Source organism: Bactrocera dorsalis, unplaced genomic scaffold, assembly GCF_023373825.1.
Source record: "Bactrocera dorsalis isolate Fly_Bdor unplaced genomic scaffold, ASM2337382v1 BdCtg110, whole genome shotgun sequence".
Classification (NCBI taxonomy): Eukaryota; Metazoa; Arthropoda; class Insecta; order Diptera; family Tephritidae; genus Bactrocera; species Bactrocera dorsalis.
In genome coordinates, this window is record NW_026038161.1 from 1 (window position 1) to 20881 (window position 20881).

At 36.0% G+C, this 20881-nt stretch overlaps 1 protein-coding gene and 1 long non-coding RNA gene across 9 annotated transcripts; one reads left to right on the plus strand and one right to left on the minus strand.

Annotated features, from left to right (window-relative positions):
• The first annotated feature begins 1080 nt into the window (after nt 1-1080).
• Nucleotides 1081-20881, plus strand: LOC105231289 (peptidoglycan-recognition protein LC). 7 transcript variants are annotated; one of them, XM_049461770.1, is made up of 5 exons: nt 1081-1302; nt 10378-11537; nt 16184-16411; nt 19406-19557; nt 19653-20881. In XM_049461770.1, the coding sequence occupies exons 2-5, from the start codon at nt 10580-10582 to the stop codon at nt 20043-20045; spliced, it is 1731 nt and encodes a 576-aa protein (XP_049317727.1). In that variant the 5' UTR covers nt 1081-1302; nt 10378-10579; the 3' UTR covers nt 20046-20881. The 7 variants fall into 7 exon arrangements, with proteins under 7 accessions (XP_049317727.1, XP_019847712.2, XP_029408308.2 ...); XM_019992153.3 differs by lacking the exon at nt 1081-1302 and adding an exon at nt 5404-5542; XM_029552448.2 differs by lacking the exons at nt 1081-1302; nt 19406-19557; nt 19653-20881 and adding exons at nt 5406-5542; nt 18384-18544; nt 18635-19182 and having other exon boundaries at nt 16184-16351.
• On the minus strand, nt 2910-5284 carry LOC125780135 (uncharacterized). Of its 2 annotated transcripts, none has more exons than XR_007423570.1 (3): nt 5073-5284; nt 3592-3748; nt 2910-3504 (listed from the first exon to the last, which is right to left on the minus strand). It is a non-coding gene; the product is annotated as an uncharacterized LOC125780135 (long non-coding RNA). The 2 variants fall into 2 exon arrangements; XR_007423571.1 differs by having other exon boundaries at nt 2910-3501; nt 5073-5283.

Genomic DNA, 20881 nt, shown 5'->3' on the forward strand with positions numbered 1-20881 from the left:
GGAAATATATTTTTAAATTAAATATATTTTTTGTAAAAAAAGATAGAATTTATAATTGCTTAGCAATAGCTTTCTCAGAAGAAAAAACTTTTTAAAAAGATTAATATTTATATACATGTCACTTGCAGTTGATATCGTTACTACAATATAATATTAAATGAAATAAGTGTGGATCGGCAATCTCTTTGTGCGCCGGAGTCTTTACCGTCCAACGTCAATGTATCACGTGTACAAGGAGTGCAACAGGTTGGCCTGACCAACAAGCGCAGTCAAATTGAAATTCGCCTTAAAAACTATTTTTGAACATTTGATTGCCATACAGCCGCACAAATATGCGTACAAATTAATAAACACAACAATACTGTAACCATTATATACCTGCAGCAGTAAATACACACGGGTATATATATATATGTGTGTGTATGTATGCATACATATGTGTCGTTTAATAATTTGTTTGCTGAATACATTTAAGCCCACATTTTGACGATTACCTGGAATTCGCTCCCGCTTGCCGAAGGCTGAGCGCGACCAAGTGCACGGACAGGTGCTCACAGCTGCTCAGTTGTGTTGTACTCTTTTAGTTGGAATGCTACCATAAAACCAAATAAGCCGGCTCATTGCACAACCACACAAACCCAATTCACAGCCGCTGCCAAGACGAGTATTTAGAAGCTGGGTTTTCCAAGCTTTGATTTTATCAACATCGCGGTCTGCTCTCTCTTGGACTTTTTGCTCGGATTCGGGTTTTGAACGCGTCACAGCAACAATGAGCAGAGTTACGCTTGTCAGCAAATACGCCACTATAAGTTTCGCTAAATACATTATCGACGCTCGGTGTGCGTCTGCCCAGCTAATGAGCGATTCAAGCAATGTGTTTGTTATTGTAATATAATATTATGATAATTCAATTAATACAAATTTTATGCAAAACGCGCTAAACATCCTCGGTTTCATGGTTCACTTTTAGGTATATTTTAATAATATATCGAAGTGCCTTAGTGCCTCTAAAATGGATGTGTGTTTATGTTAAAAGATGATTGAGATTCTCAAATAAATATTTAAAAAATCTGCAATAAATTTTCATTCTTAAAATTCAACAAACGTTTGGATAAATGCATACGTATAATTTCTGAGAATAATAAGAAGATATTAGTTTAATTGTTCGATTAGTGTCGTGATTCTTAACAGTGAATAGAAAATGTAATACCCAAGTTTTTATGTCGTCCCCGCTTTCCAATGAGGCTCTTAAGATAAAATGTTTCCATAACTTAGTGCCTACAATCCTCGGACATTTGATCGGTAAGTCCAACTCATAATTCGTCATGTTTATTTTATAAATAAATTGTAATTGTCAACGTATCTTCTAAAGTTTCTTATCTCAGTTCAACAACCCTGAATGTATTTTCCACTAATAAATCAGGGTAACCGCAGCCATGAATGTAAAACACTCATAATTACACATGCAGAAGTGGCAAGAAGAGGCGAGTGGACGTTACTTTGAGTTTCGTATACTTTATTTTAACCCTTAGACGCCTGGCGGTTCCTCCAGGCACCTGATATTTCCTCAATGGATCATTTAAGTTTTATTTCGTAAAATTTAAATTTAAATTTGTAATCTTATTAACAAAACTTACACCAAATTATATTCTAATAACGATGAGGATTCCAAATTTTCAGCACTAATTAATACTCGTATAAATAATTTGACAAGAGTCACTTCAAAATACAAAATTTTCCTTGAAATTATTTTTTCGTTTAAGGGTTAAGAAAACTGCATCAACTCAGATGATTTGCGCATAAACTGGTTATGATTTTGCCATTTTAAATTTTCTAAGAATTCCACAGTTACATCGGCTCACTCGTACATACTTGTTTATCTTCGTAAGTGCGTACGGAGGGGCACAAAGTTTATGATAACTTTGCCTAGGATAATTGATATTGTAAATTTCTGTACACTTATTCTTTTTTATTGGCGTAGACACCGCTTACACGGTTATAGCCGAGTTAGTAGAGGATGGAGCCATGTATAGAAGTTCACGCAAGTGAGGAAAGTTCTTTTAACGCCATTCACTTGGAAGTAGCCAGTAACGATTCTTTTACATAAGTATGGCTCAAGCAGCTCACGACTTTCGGTCTTGGACCAAGTATCCTCTGGGTAGCCAAAGAACATCCGTTTGAAGGCGAGCTAAAATGAGAAGGCGAAACATCCCTTCACAGGGTTGGGCGGTGGACTTAGAATCCGCCGCTTAAAAAAAAACACACCCGATGAAAAAAACAAGACAGTTCCTCAACTCACCCCTATAAAAATTCGGGTACAACAAAACTGTGTCCGCTCTTGCCGCCGATTCAAATATCTAAGATTAAAAGAGGTCAGGATATGCATTAAAAATAATAAAAAAAATAGACCATTAATTTTTTTGCAGTGGCGGAATCTCACCCGAGGTGGTTTTTCACCATTTATCTTGTTCCTATTTTACTGGAGTGTAAAAAATACAATTTTTATCATAGTTACATCGAGGAGTTTAATCGTTTAGGACAAAAAGACAGAAGGATATAAATTTAGCCTTTTTATCTCAACCTACTTTAAAGCGCACCACAAAATGTAAGATAAATTACATCACAACTAAGGACTTTAAGGGTCGGGTCCTATCACTTTTGGTTCTTCATGTCGGTTCTCAATAGCTTTGAGCTTATATTTTAAGGATAAACTTCGCTCTATCGGCGAGACGAATTGAAAGAGCCTTAAAGTAAGAAAGAATTAAAAATGGATTAGTAGTGTACTTGTAGGACAAAAATACGACTATTTGCCGAGTTGCTTCAGCAATTTAGAAACCCTTTTCAGACACATTCTTTTTCTGTTTAATTATTCTTCTGTCTCATGATAAACTTTTGCATTACCATTCAGTTTCGTCATATTTCCTTCTCTGAGAGCAAGCAATCTCATACTCTTATGGAATTTGCACGTAGGCAGTGCCGAATTACAATAATTAAGTTCGTATATGTATTCCTAAAATTAAGTTTGATATTTGATTTTCATTTATTTTAGCATTTCAGCGCCTTTAATAAATTTGTATACACTGAACACGCTGCGTAGTTTCTTTCAACACATAGTATATGCTTTATTCAATAAATATTTGAAATATTCACATAAACACCAACATCAATTCTACTATACAATATTATCTACATACATAGTTGTATTATAGATACATGACTATGTAGATAGAAGCAGGTTCCAATCCGGAAAATGCATGCCCATTGCACTAGCTACACATTCGTTCATATAACATATGGCCGACTGATAAGCGACAGACTCGGTTCAATCATTTGTTTGCAATTACTTTAGGAAGCGTTAATTAAGCTAGTTCTGTATTTGAATCCAACACATGGCGTCAACACAATTTATAAACACAAAGTATTTTACGTCCATACTTGCATTTGGGAATTTCAAGTTTTCCCGCAGTAACCAGAACCGTGGATCTTGGCTTCGATTGCCGCCTGCTAAAAAATTCTATATATAAATATGTATGTATATGTTATAAGTACTCAATTTCAATTGAAATCCAATTAACTTATAAACGAACTTACCTTTATTTACTTATTGTCCAGCTAAGACGGCGATAAAGGTAAAGAATCAGGCTTAAGCTGACGAAACTTGTTTTGAATTTTTACTCCAAATGTATGTTAATAGTTAAACAATTTATTTAAATTTCTAGAAACACGTTCTGACGCATTTTCCTCTTTACTGAAAGAAACAAACATTGAGAAAGAAAAAGGGTAGATAAAAAATAGAAAAACTTCATATTTACTTGAAAAAGCTCACAGTGACTTCTATAAAAAAGAGTTCAGATGCCTTTTGGTTAACTTTAAGATCAATGTGAAAATATGGAAAATAGAAAAATGTATTAAAAATCGGTAAAGAAGGAAAGAGAGAAAAGAAATATTTTATACAGATTTTCTACTATGGGAAAGAACAGCATGATCCTTAGCCATATTTCAGGCAGAAAAAATCTATGTTAGGTTACTTTAGATCGCTGATCTCCAGATCTGTAGATTTTAGGCCAAAAGGGTTTAGCGACACCGCATCTACGGATGGTGGCCCAGCGCTGACCAAGCTTCCGCGAAGCTGAGCTATTTAGTAATATAACACAAGAGAATACGGGAGCATCGATTCGCTCCCATTTTATTGATAGCGGTTCTAGGGTGCCTTTACTTGCTAGCTCCCCAGATTTACAGTTTCCTTTACAGCTTTACAGTTTCCTGCACTGTGGCCTGGCACTCATACCAATCTTATCACAAAGACAAACGATGCTATTAATAGCGAGGTTAGGCACTCTTCGACCAGCCCTGAACGCACTGTTAATGGGTTCAAGGTTAGTATCGCCGCTCTGCTATCTGAATGGATGATCACTTCTCTGAAAAAGGCTGCACTCCTGAGCAGTAAAGGTACTGCTACCTTTATGGCTGCAACCTTGACCTGGAAAACACTGCAATAGTCAGGAAGTCTGAAACTGGGGACGATAGAAAGCTCCTGCCAAAAGAACCCTCCACCAGCCTTTCCCCAAGTTTTGACCCATCCATGAAGAAGCTCACTGCCCCTCTCCTCCAACTGCTTCTTTCCACCCACAACTTAATTTATGGCTAGAAAAGGAGCCATCAGAGTTCGATTTGGCGACTCCATGATCCAAGTTATCCGATATGAAGTCAAAGTGAGTGAGAATTTCCGAGTGTTCAGATCCGTGTTCTTTTAGAAATTCAGACTCTCTGTGTCTGATGGCTGGACACCTTCCGGCGTTGTCCCCTGTTTCTTTCAACTTTTTTTCACCTTTTGGACATATAATTACGATTCCTCAGTTACAGGCTCATCATATCAAAAATAAGTACGTTAGTATTATAAATTCTATACCACTAAATGATCAAAATTCAAGGTTATTATTTTTTCGTTACGTCGCTGTATTTACGAACTAATATACAAGTTCCTAGAAACCAAAATATTAACAAATAAACAGTAATAGTAAAACTATCATCTTTACGAGCGCAAAATATGCCGTGTCTCACTCATTACTTACTTGAGATTGTAAATACGAATGTACAACCATAATAAAATATCTAATAATTAAAAAACAGAAAAACATTAGAAAAGGTAAACTAAAGTGCTCTGCCCCTCTACGATGCTAGACAATATTAGAATTTTATTTAAAAAAGTTCTATTTTGTTTTCTTTGTTTACTATTGACTTTCTCACTTCTCTCTAGCCTTTAGACTAAATAACCTCATTACGGAATTAAAGCGAGTGTGGGGCGAATTTATGGAGAAAACCTCTCAATTTCATTCAGTCGATCGTGGTGTTAACAGTCGTAAAAGCACACACATACACAAGTGGAGCAGCGCGCTAGAGAATTCACAGCTTCAGGTACGAATACTCGGGCTCGGTATCGCTTGATCGAGTGAGCCGCACTCAGTTGATCACAAACGTTTCAGTGCATCGCCAATATTTACTGGTACGGAGAAACGCAAGCCTGTGGCGACTTGCTTGCTAAGTACGTAGAGTTTTTGTGTAGAGATTTTGAGAAAATATCGAGCAAAAAAAGCCTATCATTTTTGTTGTTATTGCTCCAAGTGGAAACGAGTTGTGCGTGCCCCGTCAATAAATATACAAATGAATTAAGAAAAAATGCACTTAACTGTCATGCAAATGAATGTGTAATTAAGTAAATACTCGTACATATTTATGAGTGAAACGAAAAATGGAAATTTTACGTTAAGCTTTTGTCGACATTTAACGAGTACGAAACGGAGCTTTAACTGAGCAACGGATTTCGATGTGATTAAGGGAAGAGGGTGGGAAAGAAGAGCTGAAATACACACACACACACGTAAAGCATAATGAAAAAATAGTGTAAATTTAATGAAATCAAAGCTATTTGAAGATAGTGTTCATGTGTGCGTGCTTTTAAGAATAAAAAGTGTGAATTAAGACGCTCCAAAGAGTGTTCTACTATTTAGTGAAGAACAAGTTACTCAAGCTAAGACGATAAATCATTAAAAGTCTCCACCAAAGGATGATTGTTTTGCCGCCATAAAAAACCCAATTCTATGTAAGTTCGTGTAAATCGAGTATTCTTCAGATTTGTAAATATGCATGTTTGAAACAAACTCTCCAGAACGCTAAGAAAACACACTCTCATAAGTCTATACAGGAAAATTGAATTTAACCGTACTTTACAATTACAATTACCGATACAGGGTTTGGGGTATTCAACAACAGTCGTTTTATACATTACTGATAATTGTCTCGTTTTCCCAACGCGCTCAAATAGTTTCCAAACGATTGGCTTTCTAAAACCTGAACAGGGTTTAATACTTTTGCCATGAAGTTTGTAATAACCAGAAGGAAACGTCGGTGACTCTATAAAATATATAAACATACATATAAATTATAGATAGAGTGAACCGATCTGTCCATCAGTATATACACGAATTAGCCTCTCAGTGTTTGAGACACCGATTTAAAATTTTTCACACCCACTTTTCTTCCCAAAAACAGCTCATTCGTTGGTACCGTTGTTGTTATCGGACCACTATAGAACCTAGTTGACATAAGAAATGGACCAAAATGAAATTTTTGCATCAAAATCAAGTTCTTTGGTGAACAACTTTTTTATTTGACAAAATATCTTCATCAAATTTGGCATGAGGATTGTTTTCTAAGACACCGGTACAATCTCTGAACAAATTGTTCAAATCGAACAATTGTATAACTAACTGAGTAAAGTACTTTTTTACTTGTGAAAATATCTTCCCGAAAGTTCGCATAAATTATTGTTCAAGGCAATGCTACGTTCTCCGAACAAATTGTTCAGATCGGATCACTAGAACTTATACTTACATAATTGCCAATCAAACTGATGGTTTAACTTTCATTTAAAGATTTTTTATACCCCTCTGTGCTATAAAAAATGCACCCGTAAATGGTATTATAGTTGTAGTACAGCCGATGTTGATGTTGTTTTTTTTAATAATTTCCTTGTTACACTTTCTTTAAAGAAAGAACATAAATTACTTTTATTTACGAAAGTCATATTTCAGCAATTTAAATAAAAGACAACGAATACACAAAAGATTGAGTCAAGTAACAGTTATCTTTCAGGTCGACCTTCGATTTAGTAATATGGTTCATGTTATCTCTGTGACTGAGTTGCCAATCCAGTGATCTCGTGATTTCATCCAACAATTTTATAATCATTGCAACGATATTCGTTCAACTTTCAGGATGTTTGCAATTTCCATGTTATCTCTCGACCGATGCGGAGAGTTTAGCACGTCTTGCGAAATTCAGAATTGTGTAAACTCACTCACAGCTGAGATCCAGAATACAATAGTTTGGCACTTATGTATGTCATTTATTTATGTGTGCGTGTGTGTGACACATTGCAACGCTAATTTAACACCCTTTCGTCCCGAAAGTAAATTGTCTTCGTCTTGTCTCGCGGAAGAGAATGCGATAAAAGAATTTGCATCGACTTTTTTCGTGTTATCATTTCGCAGAAATGTATTTGTGGAAACGCTTGTGCTAATGTTCACTGAGCAAATACGCGCAAACACATACATATGGATGTATCTGTGTGTGGACTTGCGCTCGCGTGCATGTGTATGAGTGCGCCGAACGTGAGCGAATCGGCAAGGCTGCCCGTCTGAAACAGCCGTCAACTGTGCACCTTAATGGCGTAAATAAGCTGGGTTGTAAAAACAACAACAAAAAGAAAACACTGAAATATGAATATGTGTTTGTTTCTGTTTTGTTGTTTACAGCCGGTTGCGGATACTTATTTAATTTTTTTGTCATTTAAGTTGTTAACTTATCCCGTGTGTGTGTAAGCACAATAGGGTGGTTCAAATAATTTGTGTTAATTATGTGGGTAATAAGTTTTTGAACAATTCGATCTTACTCTTATGAGGAATGTGAGTTTGTAGATACTGTGTTAAGAAAAGAGAAAATGTTGGACTGTAAAAATTATCAGCAAGGGATGATGGTGACCTGATTAGGTTCTCTAAATATCTGATCAGGGTTGACAACAAGTTTCCTACACCTTCTGTCTCAGATTTCCCATCCATAAATCCTTAGATGATAGCAGTGGCCTCCTACCGTTAATTAACAAAGAAAAAGAAGAATTTTAACAACAAATGATATTTTCTTCCAATGGAAAAAGCATTAGAGACATTCATGCCTCCAAACAATTTCAATAATTACATTTTTTTGTTGCAAAATGCAGAAATATTACTTTTAATAAAAATTAGATTTCTTACCCGAGAAGGGATGTGTGCGATCTATCAGACTCTCTATGATAAGTTAAAGAGAGTACAGTACGAACATTTGAAATCAAAGTATTTTACATAAATATAGTTATGTTAGTGAGTAATTATGAATTGCAATTATTGTCATTGCGCACTTATTTCACCGTACTTGTATGTACGTAAACTAATTGACGTCATGCCAGCTCAGAGTCAATTTGGATTGTAGGCTTACTGACTGACTGGTCCCCCGTGAATTTTAATTTGAAAATTGTTAAGCCAACACTTTTTTTGAAGCATGATTAAACGCTTGTATGTTTGCAAGCAGTAGACCGTTTCTAGTAAGTCTTCTTCTTCTTTAATGGCGTAGAAACCGCTTACGTGGTTATAGCCGAGTTAATAACAGCGCGCCGGTCGTTTCTTCTTTTCGCAATTTGTTTCCAATTCGGGATATCAAGTGCTGCCAGGTCCTTCTCCACCTGATCTCTCCAACGGAGTGAAAGTATTCTTCTTCCTCTGCTTCCCTGGAGTGTTTTCATCCATACGGACGACATGACCAAACCAACAAAGCCGCTATCTTTTAATTAGTTGAACTATATCAATGTCGTCATATATCTCGTACAACTTATCGTTCCACTGATTACGACATTCGTCATTGTGATTTCGAGGCTGACATTGTTGTTGCTTTTAAGACTGGTTCCAAGGTAGAAGAAACTATCTACAACTTCGAAGTTACAACTGTCAACAGTGACGTGGAAGCCAAGTCGCGAGTTTTTTTTTTGATGACATGATATACGAGTATTTCGTCTTGCTTCGCTTCCTTATCTAGTCTGGAGAAAGCAGGATGTTGAATTCATTGGTATCAACATTATCCACATAAGCCAGCAGCTGAACACTCTTATGGAAGATTGTACCTTATATATTCCGATCTGCAGCTTTGATTATTTTGTCCTTGGGTAGATTGAAGAAGTCGCAAAGTACTGAGTCCAGAAACCTAGTTTGGTATCCCGATCCTGACCGAGCTTTTGGTATTACTCAACGTCTGTTTATATAGCCGTATTAGTTTTATGGGGAGCTCCTTTTCGTGCTGTCAGAAGCAGCTTTGAAATCGACGAAGATGTGGTGTTTGTCAATCGTCTTTTGTTGTCAGTTGTTGATTTTCCAGGCCTAAAGCCACACTGATAAGGTCCAATGACGGTGGGCTCTTACAGTACGCTCTATAGAACCTTATGTGCGATATTGAGGAGTCTAAACCCACGTTAATAAACTGCGTGCGTTTCTGAGAGCTCGATTTTGGTATTTGTCGACATTATACTACATTTAATATACACAGATAAGATAAAAAAAAGTTATTTGCAAGCTCGATTGTAACAAAAAAGACACTACAGTCAGTTAGAAGGGCGTCAGCAGCAGTCTGGCGTATAATGCGGCTAAGTCACGAAATAAAAATCTTATTAAGAACTCTAGTACTTAAACAAACCCTTGTGTGTTTTCAGGCTCAAAACATGTCATTGAAAATTTCGTGTGTTTGAAGAGTTTGAATGTTTGATCTAAATGTTAGGCAAATTCTTGGTTGAAGCAATAGGAATTTTAAGCCTTTTATAGTAGGTAGGTAGGTAGGAGTGCAGCCCTGTTGGGCTCAATTAGCACTAGCTGTGACATTTTGATGCATTAGTCGTAGACCTTTTTATAATTGCTATCACGTTTCATTTTCTCTTTCAAACCATTTGTGGATTCGAAGAAGCTACTAATGCCATCCATTCAAGGTTTGGTGCTTGATGGATTCCAAGTGTTCTGTGTCCGATCTGCGACAGGGCTAGACATTCACTGAGAAAGTGGAGAATTGTTCCCTTATTCTCAACTATTTCGCAGCTTCTGCAGATGTTGTTGTATTTTGGTTTATAGTAAGTTGTTTGAAGATTTCGCAGCAAATGCCATAGTTTAGTCATTGCCACAGAAACAGAAACCTTACAGTTAACGCCTAATAACGTATGAAATCGAATACATAGACATAATAAAATTATCTACTTGATTTGCAATATTGTTTGCACTCTTTTATCGATTATTTCTTCTTTCATTACAGAGCCCCTGAGCCAAGAAATAGTTGTGAAATGTCACCGGATATAAAAACAATATAACAATAAGTATCAAAGGCATATCGGCAATGACAACTGAGAGCTGTTGAAAATATGTAATGCAATAAAAGCGAAAGTGCATGTCTTAGCAATAACAGTATTCGTAACTCAAGTATTGATTACGACGTTCAATACAAAGATTAACAAAAAATGCATTTGAAGAATGATAATGAAATGAACTCAAATCCGAAAATAAGTGCTCATCTGAATATTGAAACGGTAGCAGTGAAACCAAGCGCATTTAGTGCCACATCAGCAGGAGACGAGGCACCAATAACACCCTCAACCTCGTCCGCTGGCAGTTGTGCCTCTTCAACAGACTCTGGCGTTATCATTAGCGACTACAAAAGTCTACAAGTCAACAATGTTGATATCAATCGCGACAACTTCAATTGCAATGGTACAAGTGGCAACAACGCAAAAGATAACAGCAAAAGCAATAGCAATAGCAATATCGCCAACAGCTATGACGACAAGCGGCGGCGGAGTGTGGAAAGTTTGAAAACAAACAAGAATATTACAATAAATACACAAATTGATAATAATAGCATAAATATTGAAAATGTAATCAATGTGCGGCGACAACGAAACTCGTCCGGCAGCAGGGTGTCTTCGAAGAATGGCTCGCCGGCAGTGTCGATACGCAGTAACACCATATCGATCATATCGATTGATGAAAATGCCATCGACTCCAGCGTCGTCGACTCGGACTCGGACTATGAAGGACAATACAGCGGGTGCGTCGTGAAGAAGCTTGGCCAGCAAACAACCTACGAACCAAACCACCCCAATTTGCCGAATATTAATAAAGGCATGCAAGTGCTAAGTCAGACTATAAGTCCAGGTGCAATACCCCCAACAGCCGGCCCACTATCCGAGACGATACTCAATGGTGGTGCGCTTGCACCGCCCGTACTCGGCCCTCCTACATCGCCAAATTCAGCGCAAATCGGTAGCATCGCACTCTCGAATTCCACAGATGTTACCTTCGGCGATAAGCATTTCTACGAGGGCCCCGTAACGATACAACAGTTTCTCATTGATAGCCGTGATAAATGGAAAAACGGTGAAGACGGAAATGATAATCCTGCCTTCACTGGCAATCCAGGTGAGTAATACGAGCACTCAAGCGACTGAATTTTGTTGTTTATACGAGCAGTCACTTACGAGCATCAGCGAACTTTCTCGTGCCATTACTTAGGGCTTCAGCATAATTTCTGCTACACACGCGTGTAATGGTTGTTATTTGGGTAGTTAGATATCTTTTCTCTGTTGAAATACACATACATACATACATACATATGTATGTATTTATAAAACTATATGCACTCACCTTTGCAATTGCGTTCTTCTGAGGCAAATATTCGGTTGTGTTTGCGCAACCATTTGCGAATTCATACAAGTTTATATAATTAAATATCTACATTGTGGCGAAAAAGCACCCGAAAATTGTAATTAAATTCCACGAGTAAATGATATTTAAAAAAAAAATTTGCTAAGTTGGTAGGACTCTACTTAATTAGTTACTACGAATATGAAAGCGATCAGTGAAACAGATACAAATATCGAACAAAGAATTTGTCCCAAGTTTTGTATTTCTAAGCAAATTTAGTGTGCAGACACGTTGCGAATGTTGAAAAAGGCAAACGGTGATTCCGTTTTATCAAAAACACAAGCCTACGAATGACATAAAGCCTTCAAAGACGGTAAAGAGATCGTTGAAGGCATGCCCCGTTCTGGACTACCGTCGACCTCTTAAATTGATGAAAATATTAAAAAAGTGAAAGAAGTTAAGTGCTCTACTTCTTTGATGAGTCCATTCGAATGATTTTGGGGGATATTTTGGGTATGAAACACGTTTTTGCTCGACTCATCCCAAAAGAGCTGAATTTTTTTTCAAAAATAGTTCCGCAAATAGGTCTCCTTGGACATGTTTGAGGGTGCGCTTTCCGATCCCACATTCTTGGAGAGCACTATAACTGTCAATGAGACATGGGTTTATGAGTTTGACATACAAAAAAGTAAATAATCATCGGAATGGGGGGAAAAAGCGAGCCGAAACCAAAAAACCACGCCAAAGACGCTCAAAAATCAAGGTGATCCTCATAGTGTTTTTCGACATTCGTGCTTTGGTGCATCATGAATTTCTTCCGGAGGGACAGATGGTCAATGAGTAGTTCTATTTGGCCGTTGTGAGGAGTTTGCGTGGCAACAGCCGTCGAAAATGGTCGGAATTGTGGAAGAACAATTCTTGGATTTTACACGATGATAATGCACCTACTATTGTGACCGAATTTAAAACCAAAAACGCAATGAATACCATCGATCAACCTTCGTATTCGCCAGATTTGGCTCCGTGTGATTTTTTCTTGTTCTCCAAACTGAAATTGCCGCTCTGTCGAACTAGTTTTCAGTGGATCGAAGAGATAAAACAAATTCGCTGAAGGTCATGCTAAGAAGCGGTTATGAAAAGTGTTTCGATGACTGGAAAAATCGTTGGCATAAGTGTATTGCATCTGGTGGGGATTACTTTGAAGACGACAAAATAAATATAGATGAATAATTAAATATTTTTCGTTTTAACTAAAATTTCCGGATACTTTTTGGTCACAATGTATGTATGTACAGGTAAATTTTTAAAAACATGAAAAAGCACATATACCTACATAGACGTATGTATATATTCATACACCAATTGTTTGTTTACGTGAATGTATTTGGGCTTGTTTACAGCAGGGAACGTATAAATCTGTTGAGGCCATAAATTTTGGTCGAAATTATCTGTAGTTGAAAGGCAAATATGCTGAACAGCAAGATGCTAAACGTATAACTGCAATGAACACGACGTATTCTATTCACATAGTCATAAGAATCATACGCAAATTCAAACGATTTTCACTTATTCCATCGCCTACGCGTAAGCAAGTTCGATATACACAGTTTGTTTCAAGATTTTGCGCAGTCGTTCAAGGCTTTTAGGCAAGAGCATTTCCAAAATATATCTTTTGCTGTTGCAATTGTTTTAATCATTGTTTTTAAGCATTTTCTGATGTCGTAAATCCAAATTAAGTTACTTAATAGCTTCGAAATCCTTGGATTTTTGGAAAAATGATAATTTTAATAGATCCATACCATGAACCAAAACCTGGCCTAATTTGTATTTTTTTCGGCGAATCACATGTAAATCCCACGTGATTTAAACCACTATTATAAGTAACAAAAAATCCGTAAAAAACTGTCTTTTGTATCTAGGGCACAAATATAATTTTTGCTATTTCGCCTGTCAAGTATTAAGTTTATTCAAATTTGTGCAATAATTCACGAAATCGTTTATTTATTGAACAAGATGCAAATAATTTTCCAAAACGCAGTTCTTTATTCGTTTCGTATTTTCTTAATAATTAACAGAATATACATATGTATATGTATGTATATACGACTATGAATGCATTAAAGTGGTACATACATATGTATATATGTGCAAAGATTTAATCTATGGAAAGGAAGGCGGTGCAAATCTGCCTAAAGCAGTTTTTATCTAATCCCTAGTATATTTATTAAAGACTGACTCATGCACTATAAATTAAGAAAAAAATGTGTATATAATATACTATATATATATACATAAACATATGCACATCCATACATCCAAACATCAGATAATAATATGAGAATTAGAGGGCAAGTGAGATTCGAATTCAGTTGAAGTTGGCGGTAGACGAATATTCTATATTCAATACACATGAGAAGTCAGTTTCTCTCTTATCATTTAGCTAGTAGAAATCAAAATAATCATGCCTTCTTAATTTATTGCTCATCGGGGAGGTTTAAATTACGTAAATTCGTTGTCAGGCAGGTATCTTCTAAAAATACAAGATTTCCAAACTTCACATTCTGACATACGAAAGTATGTATTCAGCTGCGTAAAGCAAAAGCAAACAAGTGAGTAACACAATCACTTAATCAATGTTGTGATTTTATTGTTCCCCATTTCCAGAATGTGTCTTTTTTAGTGCTTTACTTAATGGGAGTGAATAAAACCGATTAAGTAATGTGTTCTGTTATAATTGAGCTTCGACACGTTTCCTAGTTTCATTTAACAGGTTTTCGCACTTTATGCCCCCCATCTTGTAAATACCCGAGACTTAAACTCGTACTAACCATGCGAGGAAGTATGTCAAACAGCGGGACAAGTTCCAGAACTTCTTCAGTTTATAAAAACACATCAGTCGACTGCTGTTTGAGGGGGTTTTTCTATAAAAAAATAATATATATACTCTGTGTATGAGACCTTTCACAAGTTAATTGATTTCTCTGCTCCATTTATGCAAATTCGGTGACACTGTATTGTCCATAAAGCATTTCAGATCAGTTCGTTTTAAAACATCGAAAAAGCTACATCGTACGTCAAGCGCCTCACTTTAATACTTTAGAACATTATTCGAGCAACACTCCACGTCATCGCCAAAAATAATATAGATAGACATGTCTTTTTGTCATTCCTGTAATCAGCCCATTGGCCGGTATTCCTACGACAGTGCTATTAAATGCAAAGGCCCTTGCCAGTGTGAATTTCATTCCTCCTGCACCAATTTAAATAATCAAGCAATGCAAATTTCGAAAATGGACAAAAATATAGTTTGGAAGTGCGATAACTGCTTTTATTTGCGTACTGAAAGATTCAACAGCGAGAAATTTGAAAAAAATGCGAAAATTTTTTACGAAATGGAAAAACGCATTCAAATATTGGAACATAAAATGTTTGTATATACGATGATTGGAGATCTGAGTGAGTGACCTTTGTAATCCCAAATTATTTCATATATACTACTGCGAGCAAAAATTAGTAAGACTTTTCAGTTTAAATTTTTCGTGAAGGCCTATTCGTAGAAATATTTTTGTTTCTGGGTTGATATGACTCTCAGTGACATCTATGCCAAATGTCACTTCATTAGTGCTTAGTAAACGCTAATCTTTCTAAAGTATGTGATGAGTGAAATTATTCCACAAGGAAGTTCCATTGAATTTTGTGTGCGGAGTCAAATTTCTGGCGCCGAAACATTCAGAATGTTGGAAAAGGTCATTGGTTAAAGACGAACCACGTCAAACCAGCGTCGCTTCAACGTCTATGAAACAAAGCTTTCCGATCATCCTGGTCATGAATGGTGATTGGTGATGAGTCTTGGACCTATTCTTACGACCCCGAAACAGACGATAAGTCGACCGTGTTAGGTGCCAAAGATGCGCCGAAGCCGAAAATAAGCAGGTCAAAAACCAAGGTTATGTTTTCTTCGATTATCGAGGTGTGATGCACTCCGGATTCCTTACGACCGGCCAAAAGAGGGCGGAATTATTGGCCGACAAATTTTGGTTTATGCATCACGATAATACATCGTCACATACTGCATTGATTCTTCGTGTGTTTTTCGACAAATTTTCAATGAATATCGCTCCGCAAACACCTTATTCACCTGATTTAGCACGGTGTGATCGCTCCGGGGAATGTACACCCAATTGTCTATTGTGTATAACAATCACTAATGATAATCCTTGTAATGATAGTTTGAGATATTTACCTTTAAACGTTTATGGGTCTCATTATCTTGCTACTGCTTCTTATGACAAGAAAAATGGCAAGTAATGCCGGTCATGTTTGTAAATATTGTAGCAAATGGTTGCTTCTTAGACTACACCGCGAATGAATAAATATATTTTTATAATTATACTTACACATAATATTTCTCTTGTTTCCAGAAAACGGCGAAAAACCAAATAGCTCGACAACACCGCCCGAAACTTCATATATATTCAATTTTCATCGGCGAGCTGTCATCATTACCGGCGCTGTAATACTACTTACAATATTAACTGGAATAGCTATAGTCACAGTGAATGCTCTCACAAAACAGACGATTCGAAAAAGTAAGCTTCTAGGCGATGGCGACGATTCCAGAAAGCATATTCCAATCAATTCAACAATAGGTATTTTTAAACAAAGATTTTGGTGCTCATGGTGGTTAAAACACAGACACAAACACACACCCATAAACGCACATTAATTACGTCCCACACTTTCCATTTGAAAAAGTTCAACTGAATATTGTGAAATTGGGCGAATTGCACAAACATTAAAAGTTTTAAAAGTCATCTGTCATTTGCGTATGTTTGTCATCGTTTGCGGTATTATTAAAGCGCTAAGTTTTCATTTGTTTCATCATTTTGTTATAATTTATAACAAAGAATCTATTTCTGAGAAAATTGAAAACCGCATAGGTATCATTTAAATCGGTGATTCTCAATTTCGTGCATGCTCTGCAGCTTTTCTCTCTGCCTAACAAAAAATATATGTGATTACAGTCTCTTAGCATTATAAAACAAAGGTTTTTGAAATCAATCGGCTTAAACATTAATTTTTCTGCAGTTTTCGGTATAATGTCGCATTTTCACTAAAACACCGTTAACTATCTTTCGCTCTGATGCATTTTTCTCTCTGATTTTGAGCACCATTTATATTACAAATTCAGTGAGAAATGTACTCTCTTGATAGCAGCTTTTTGTTTCTGTTATGCAAACTTACGACAATTTATGACACCACTTTTCGAGCCATTTGGCATCATAGAGAAAGGATGTCATTTTTAATGTAAATTTCTGAGATAGTGAGTATTTCATAAATAAATACTCAGTAATTGTCAAAGGAAACATTTTTTACATACCAACCACCATTTGAGCACATCTAGGGGTAAAATACATCTTTAAATTTTTTTTTCGAAATATCATATATATATAGTATTTATTAGTGTTGTATATTTCGTGCAGTCTATTTTTTAAATATGAGTAATAAGCTAAGAGTCGTTTCCTCGGTTTATAAATAGCTCTCTACAAATACATAGGTGGAGTTCTATAAAAGATTATCAAATGTCAATGACCCACACTCACACACATTTAGTTAATAGCTCCATTGATTATATTGATCTGGTGTCAATAGGACAGTGTCATTTCACTTTATGTTGAACACCACACAATCCACCATTTGAGCTCAACTGCAGATAAGGAAATTATAACAAAGTCTCCAATTTTTGCTCACTAGCCTCGAGAAAGCTTAAGCTGCAGATATCTGCTGACGCTAGCGGTCAACATAATTCATCTTTTCTGGCTTCATGCTAAAAATTCTGATAAAACAGAAAAAAACATTATTTTTAGAATTCCGTCTGGATCAGCATCGCTGTTTCCAAAGGCCAATAGCCTCCAGATTTTCAATCCGAATTTGTAACTTTATCGACAGTTGTGAAAAACTACATATATCAGAAAAGCATTGAAAGCTAATGGTAGAGCCATATTTAACGGCAGAATATGCGAAAAACAAGGGCTTCCAAATCCTTTCATTTCGAGCCTCTTTCAAACCATTATCTCCGATAATTTCTTTAATTTCAAATTTCTGGTCAAAACTCTTACCCAAGGCAACATATACTCGTAATATTATAATAATGTGGTATTTTTCACTATACTTATTCACTCATTTGTTTTTGGGTATAGTAAAGTAGATTTTTCGGAAATTGTCTACCAAGATGTTTACTAGTATTTTGACTACCGTGACTTTTGTCCCACTGATAGAAACGATCATTTAAGTCGCTACATCCATCACCTAATCTTATGTCAAAGCACAACAAATATTCGTTTTATATTATTATGAGTACTTCTCACAGTATTTTAAGTTTTTTTAATTCGCACAATCATCTGTTTCATACAACACACATATGGTACATACGAACATGTTATATATTATGTGTGTACTTCAAATTCATATGTCAAATAATTGTGAAAGTGGTTTAAAAACGAACTTATTGGAGCACCAATCTAAAGCCAAAAAGTTAAGTTGAATGGAATTAATGTATTTAAGCCATCTTACCTTAATTATACAGACAGATATCAAAAACACTCGATTATTTCATTTCAGCACCTCTGCCAGATGGGGAGTACAAATTCAATGGCACGTTACTGGTAGTCAGCAAGGATGAATGGTATGCCGAGGCAGAGCACGATGACATTGACAAGTTAAAACTGCCAGTGCAACGCGTCATTATAGCGCACACTGCGTCAACATCGTGTGAGAATAAGGTAAGAAACCCCTTCCTTAGAAAATTAGGATTAAAACTGTATTTATGAATATATATTTAAATGATCCATTTTCATATTGGCATTTTGTAGGTTCAATGCGATGCTCGAGTATTAAGTGTGCAAGCCTTTCATATACACTCAAATGGTTGGGGCGATATCGGTTATAATTTTCTTGTTGGCGGCGACGGTTTGGTATACGAAGGGCGTGGCTGGTACAACCAAGGCGCTCACACCTTGGGCTATAATAAAGATAGCATCTGTATTGCATTTATCGGTACATTTAATTTGCAAGTGCCAACAGAAAACGATTTGAAAGCCGCTCAATTACTCATCGACGAAGGAGTGAGGTTAGGTGTGCTTCCAAAAAACTACCGACTTTACGGAGCCCGGCAACTAAGTGCCACTGAAAGTCCCGGAAAAGCACTGTATAGCATAATAATGAAGTGGCCTCACTGGAGCAGACAAATTTGAATGGAGTGCTGAGATTTTAAATTTAATTTTCAATTCGAAAATAATTATAAGTGTCATTGGATTGTATATTTTTATGCTCTATGTAATAGTTTAACCTTGATTGTATTTATATAATTAGTTTACCTGAATTTAAAACAAATATACAGTTACTTATTTATACTATGTGATTACACCGTATTTTATATGCACTCTTGAAGAAATTCGTAATACATCATTTTATACCGTTCTAAATACTTCTTCCCCCTGACTTTAACATGGCGCGCAATCGCAAGGAAGTCCTCTTCATAAAACATATCATCGAATTTCTAACCAACTATGAACTCATTAATAAAAATGAAATGAGAATAACTTATTGAATTTACTAACACGATTTGTGCCTATATTTTGCAGCGGATGATAACGTTGGAGGGGGCAAGATATTGCGAATTGTTCCACGTGATGCCTGGTTAGCCCAGCCGCCTTCAAGTGATCCGTTACCTTTGGCGACGCCCGTCAAAAAAGTCATTGTCCTACCTACGCGCACGGATGATTGCGAAACACAGGTGAGTTGTCAGTAATACAAGAAAAAGCTTATCACTTTGGTATATATAATGGCACATGAATTCCTTGTTTAACAATTTCAAAATCTCTTTTCCAGGCCATGTGCGTTTACCGGGTGCGCATGACACAAACTCTAAACATCGAATCTCAAAATCACGATGATATTATCTACAACTTCCTTATTGGCGGCGATGGCAATGTGTATGAAGGTCGTGGATGGGATGCGATCGGTGCGCATTTGCGCGGCTTCAATTCGGATAGTATTAGTTTCGCCTATATTGGTACTTTTAAAAAGCAGAAACCTTCGGAAAAGCAAATGGACGTCACCAAATTGTTGCTTGCCGAAGGTGTACGACTTGGTAAACTCTCACAAGATTACAAGATATATGGAGCATATATGTTGGATCCGACTTCGACGGATGTTCAGTCAGATGAGTTGTACAACAGCTTCAAGGGTTGGCCACATTGGTCTGAATACGTAACTCAGTAAGGCACAATATATACGTACATATGTTGTATATATGTGTCATTGGAATCTAAATAAATGTTTATAATATTTTTATGAAATTTCTTAAGTTTTGTCCTAAAAATTATATATAAAGTGTGTATTCTAAAGTAGATTACATATTTTTACATTAGAAAATATATAAATAATTAAGTGTGAATTTTAGCTTTTAAGTCATATTTAAGAATTTAAAGAAAAGCTCGACCGAACTTGGAAGCTCATTTTTATTTGGAGCCTGTTTGTACCGAAATCGCCCGTTTTTATAGATCATTGCAATTTAAACAAATGTTTATAATATTTTTATAAAATTTCTCATCTCAATTTCTCTCAAGTTGTGTCATAATAATAACAACCATTTTTTCTAGTCAAAAATAAAAGCATTTAAACAAAAGATTTTTTTTACAAAATTTATGATAATGCATATTGTAAAGTGTTGGTAACTTATAATATTTGTATGGAATGTTGATGTAGAAAAAATTACCATATAAATGTAAAACTTAAGTATATTTTTTAAAACTAAACCCTGGATTGTATTTTTTGCTTTCAACATTTAATTGGGAAAATACGAGCAATGGAAGAATAGCTCTCCCGTATTGTTAAATTGAAAGCAGTATGAGGCAGAGTGGAAATTTCGTTTGTAATTCTCATAAAATTATATAAATTGTGATACTTGAAATAGTTTTTAAAGGCAATTTTGCAAATCTTAAAACTGCAATTATTAGTAGTGTCGAACAACAATAACAATCAATATAAACAAATTCATTCATTATGACATAGTGACTAACTGATTATAGATTAATAAAAACAATCCATCAACTGCA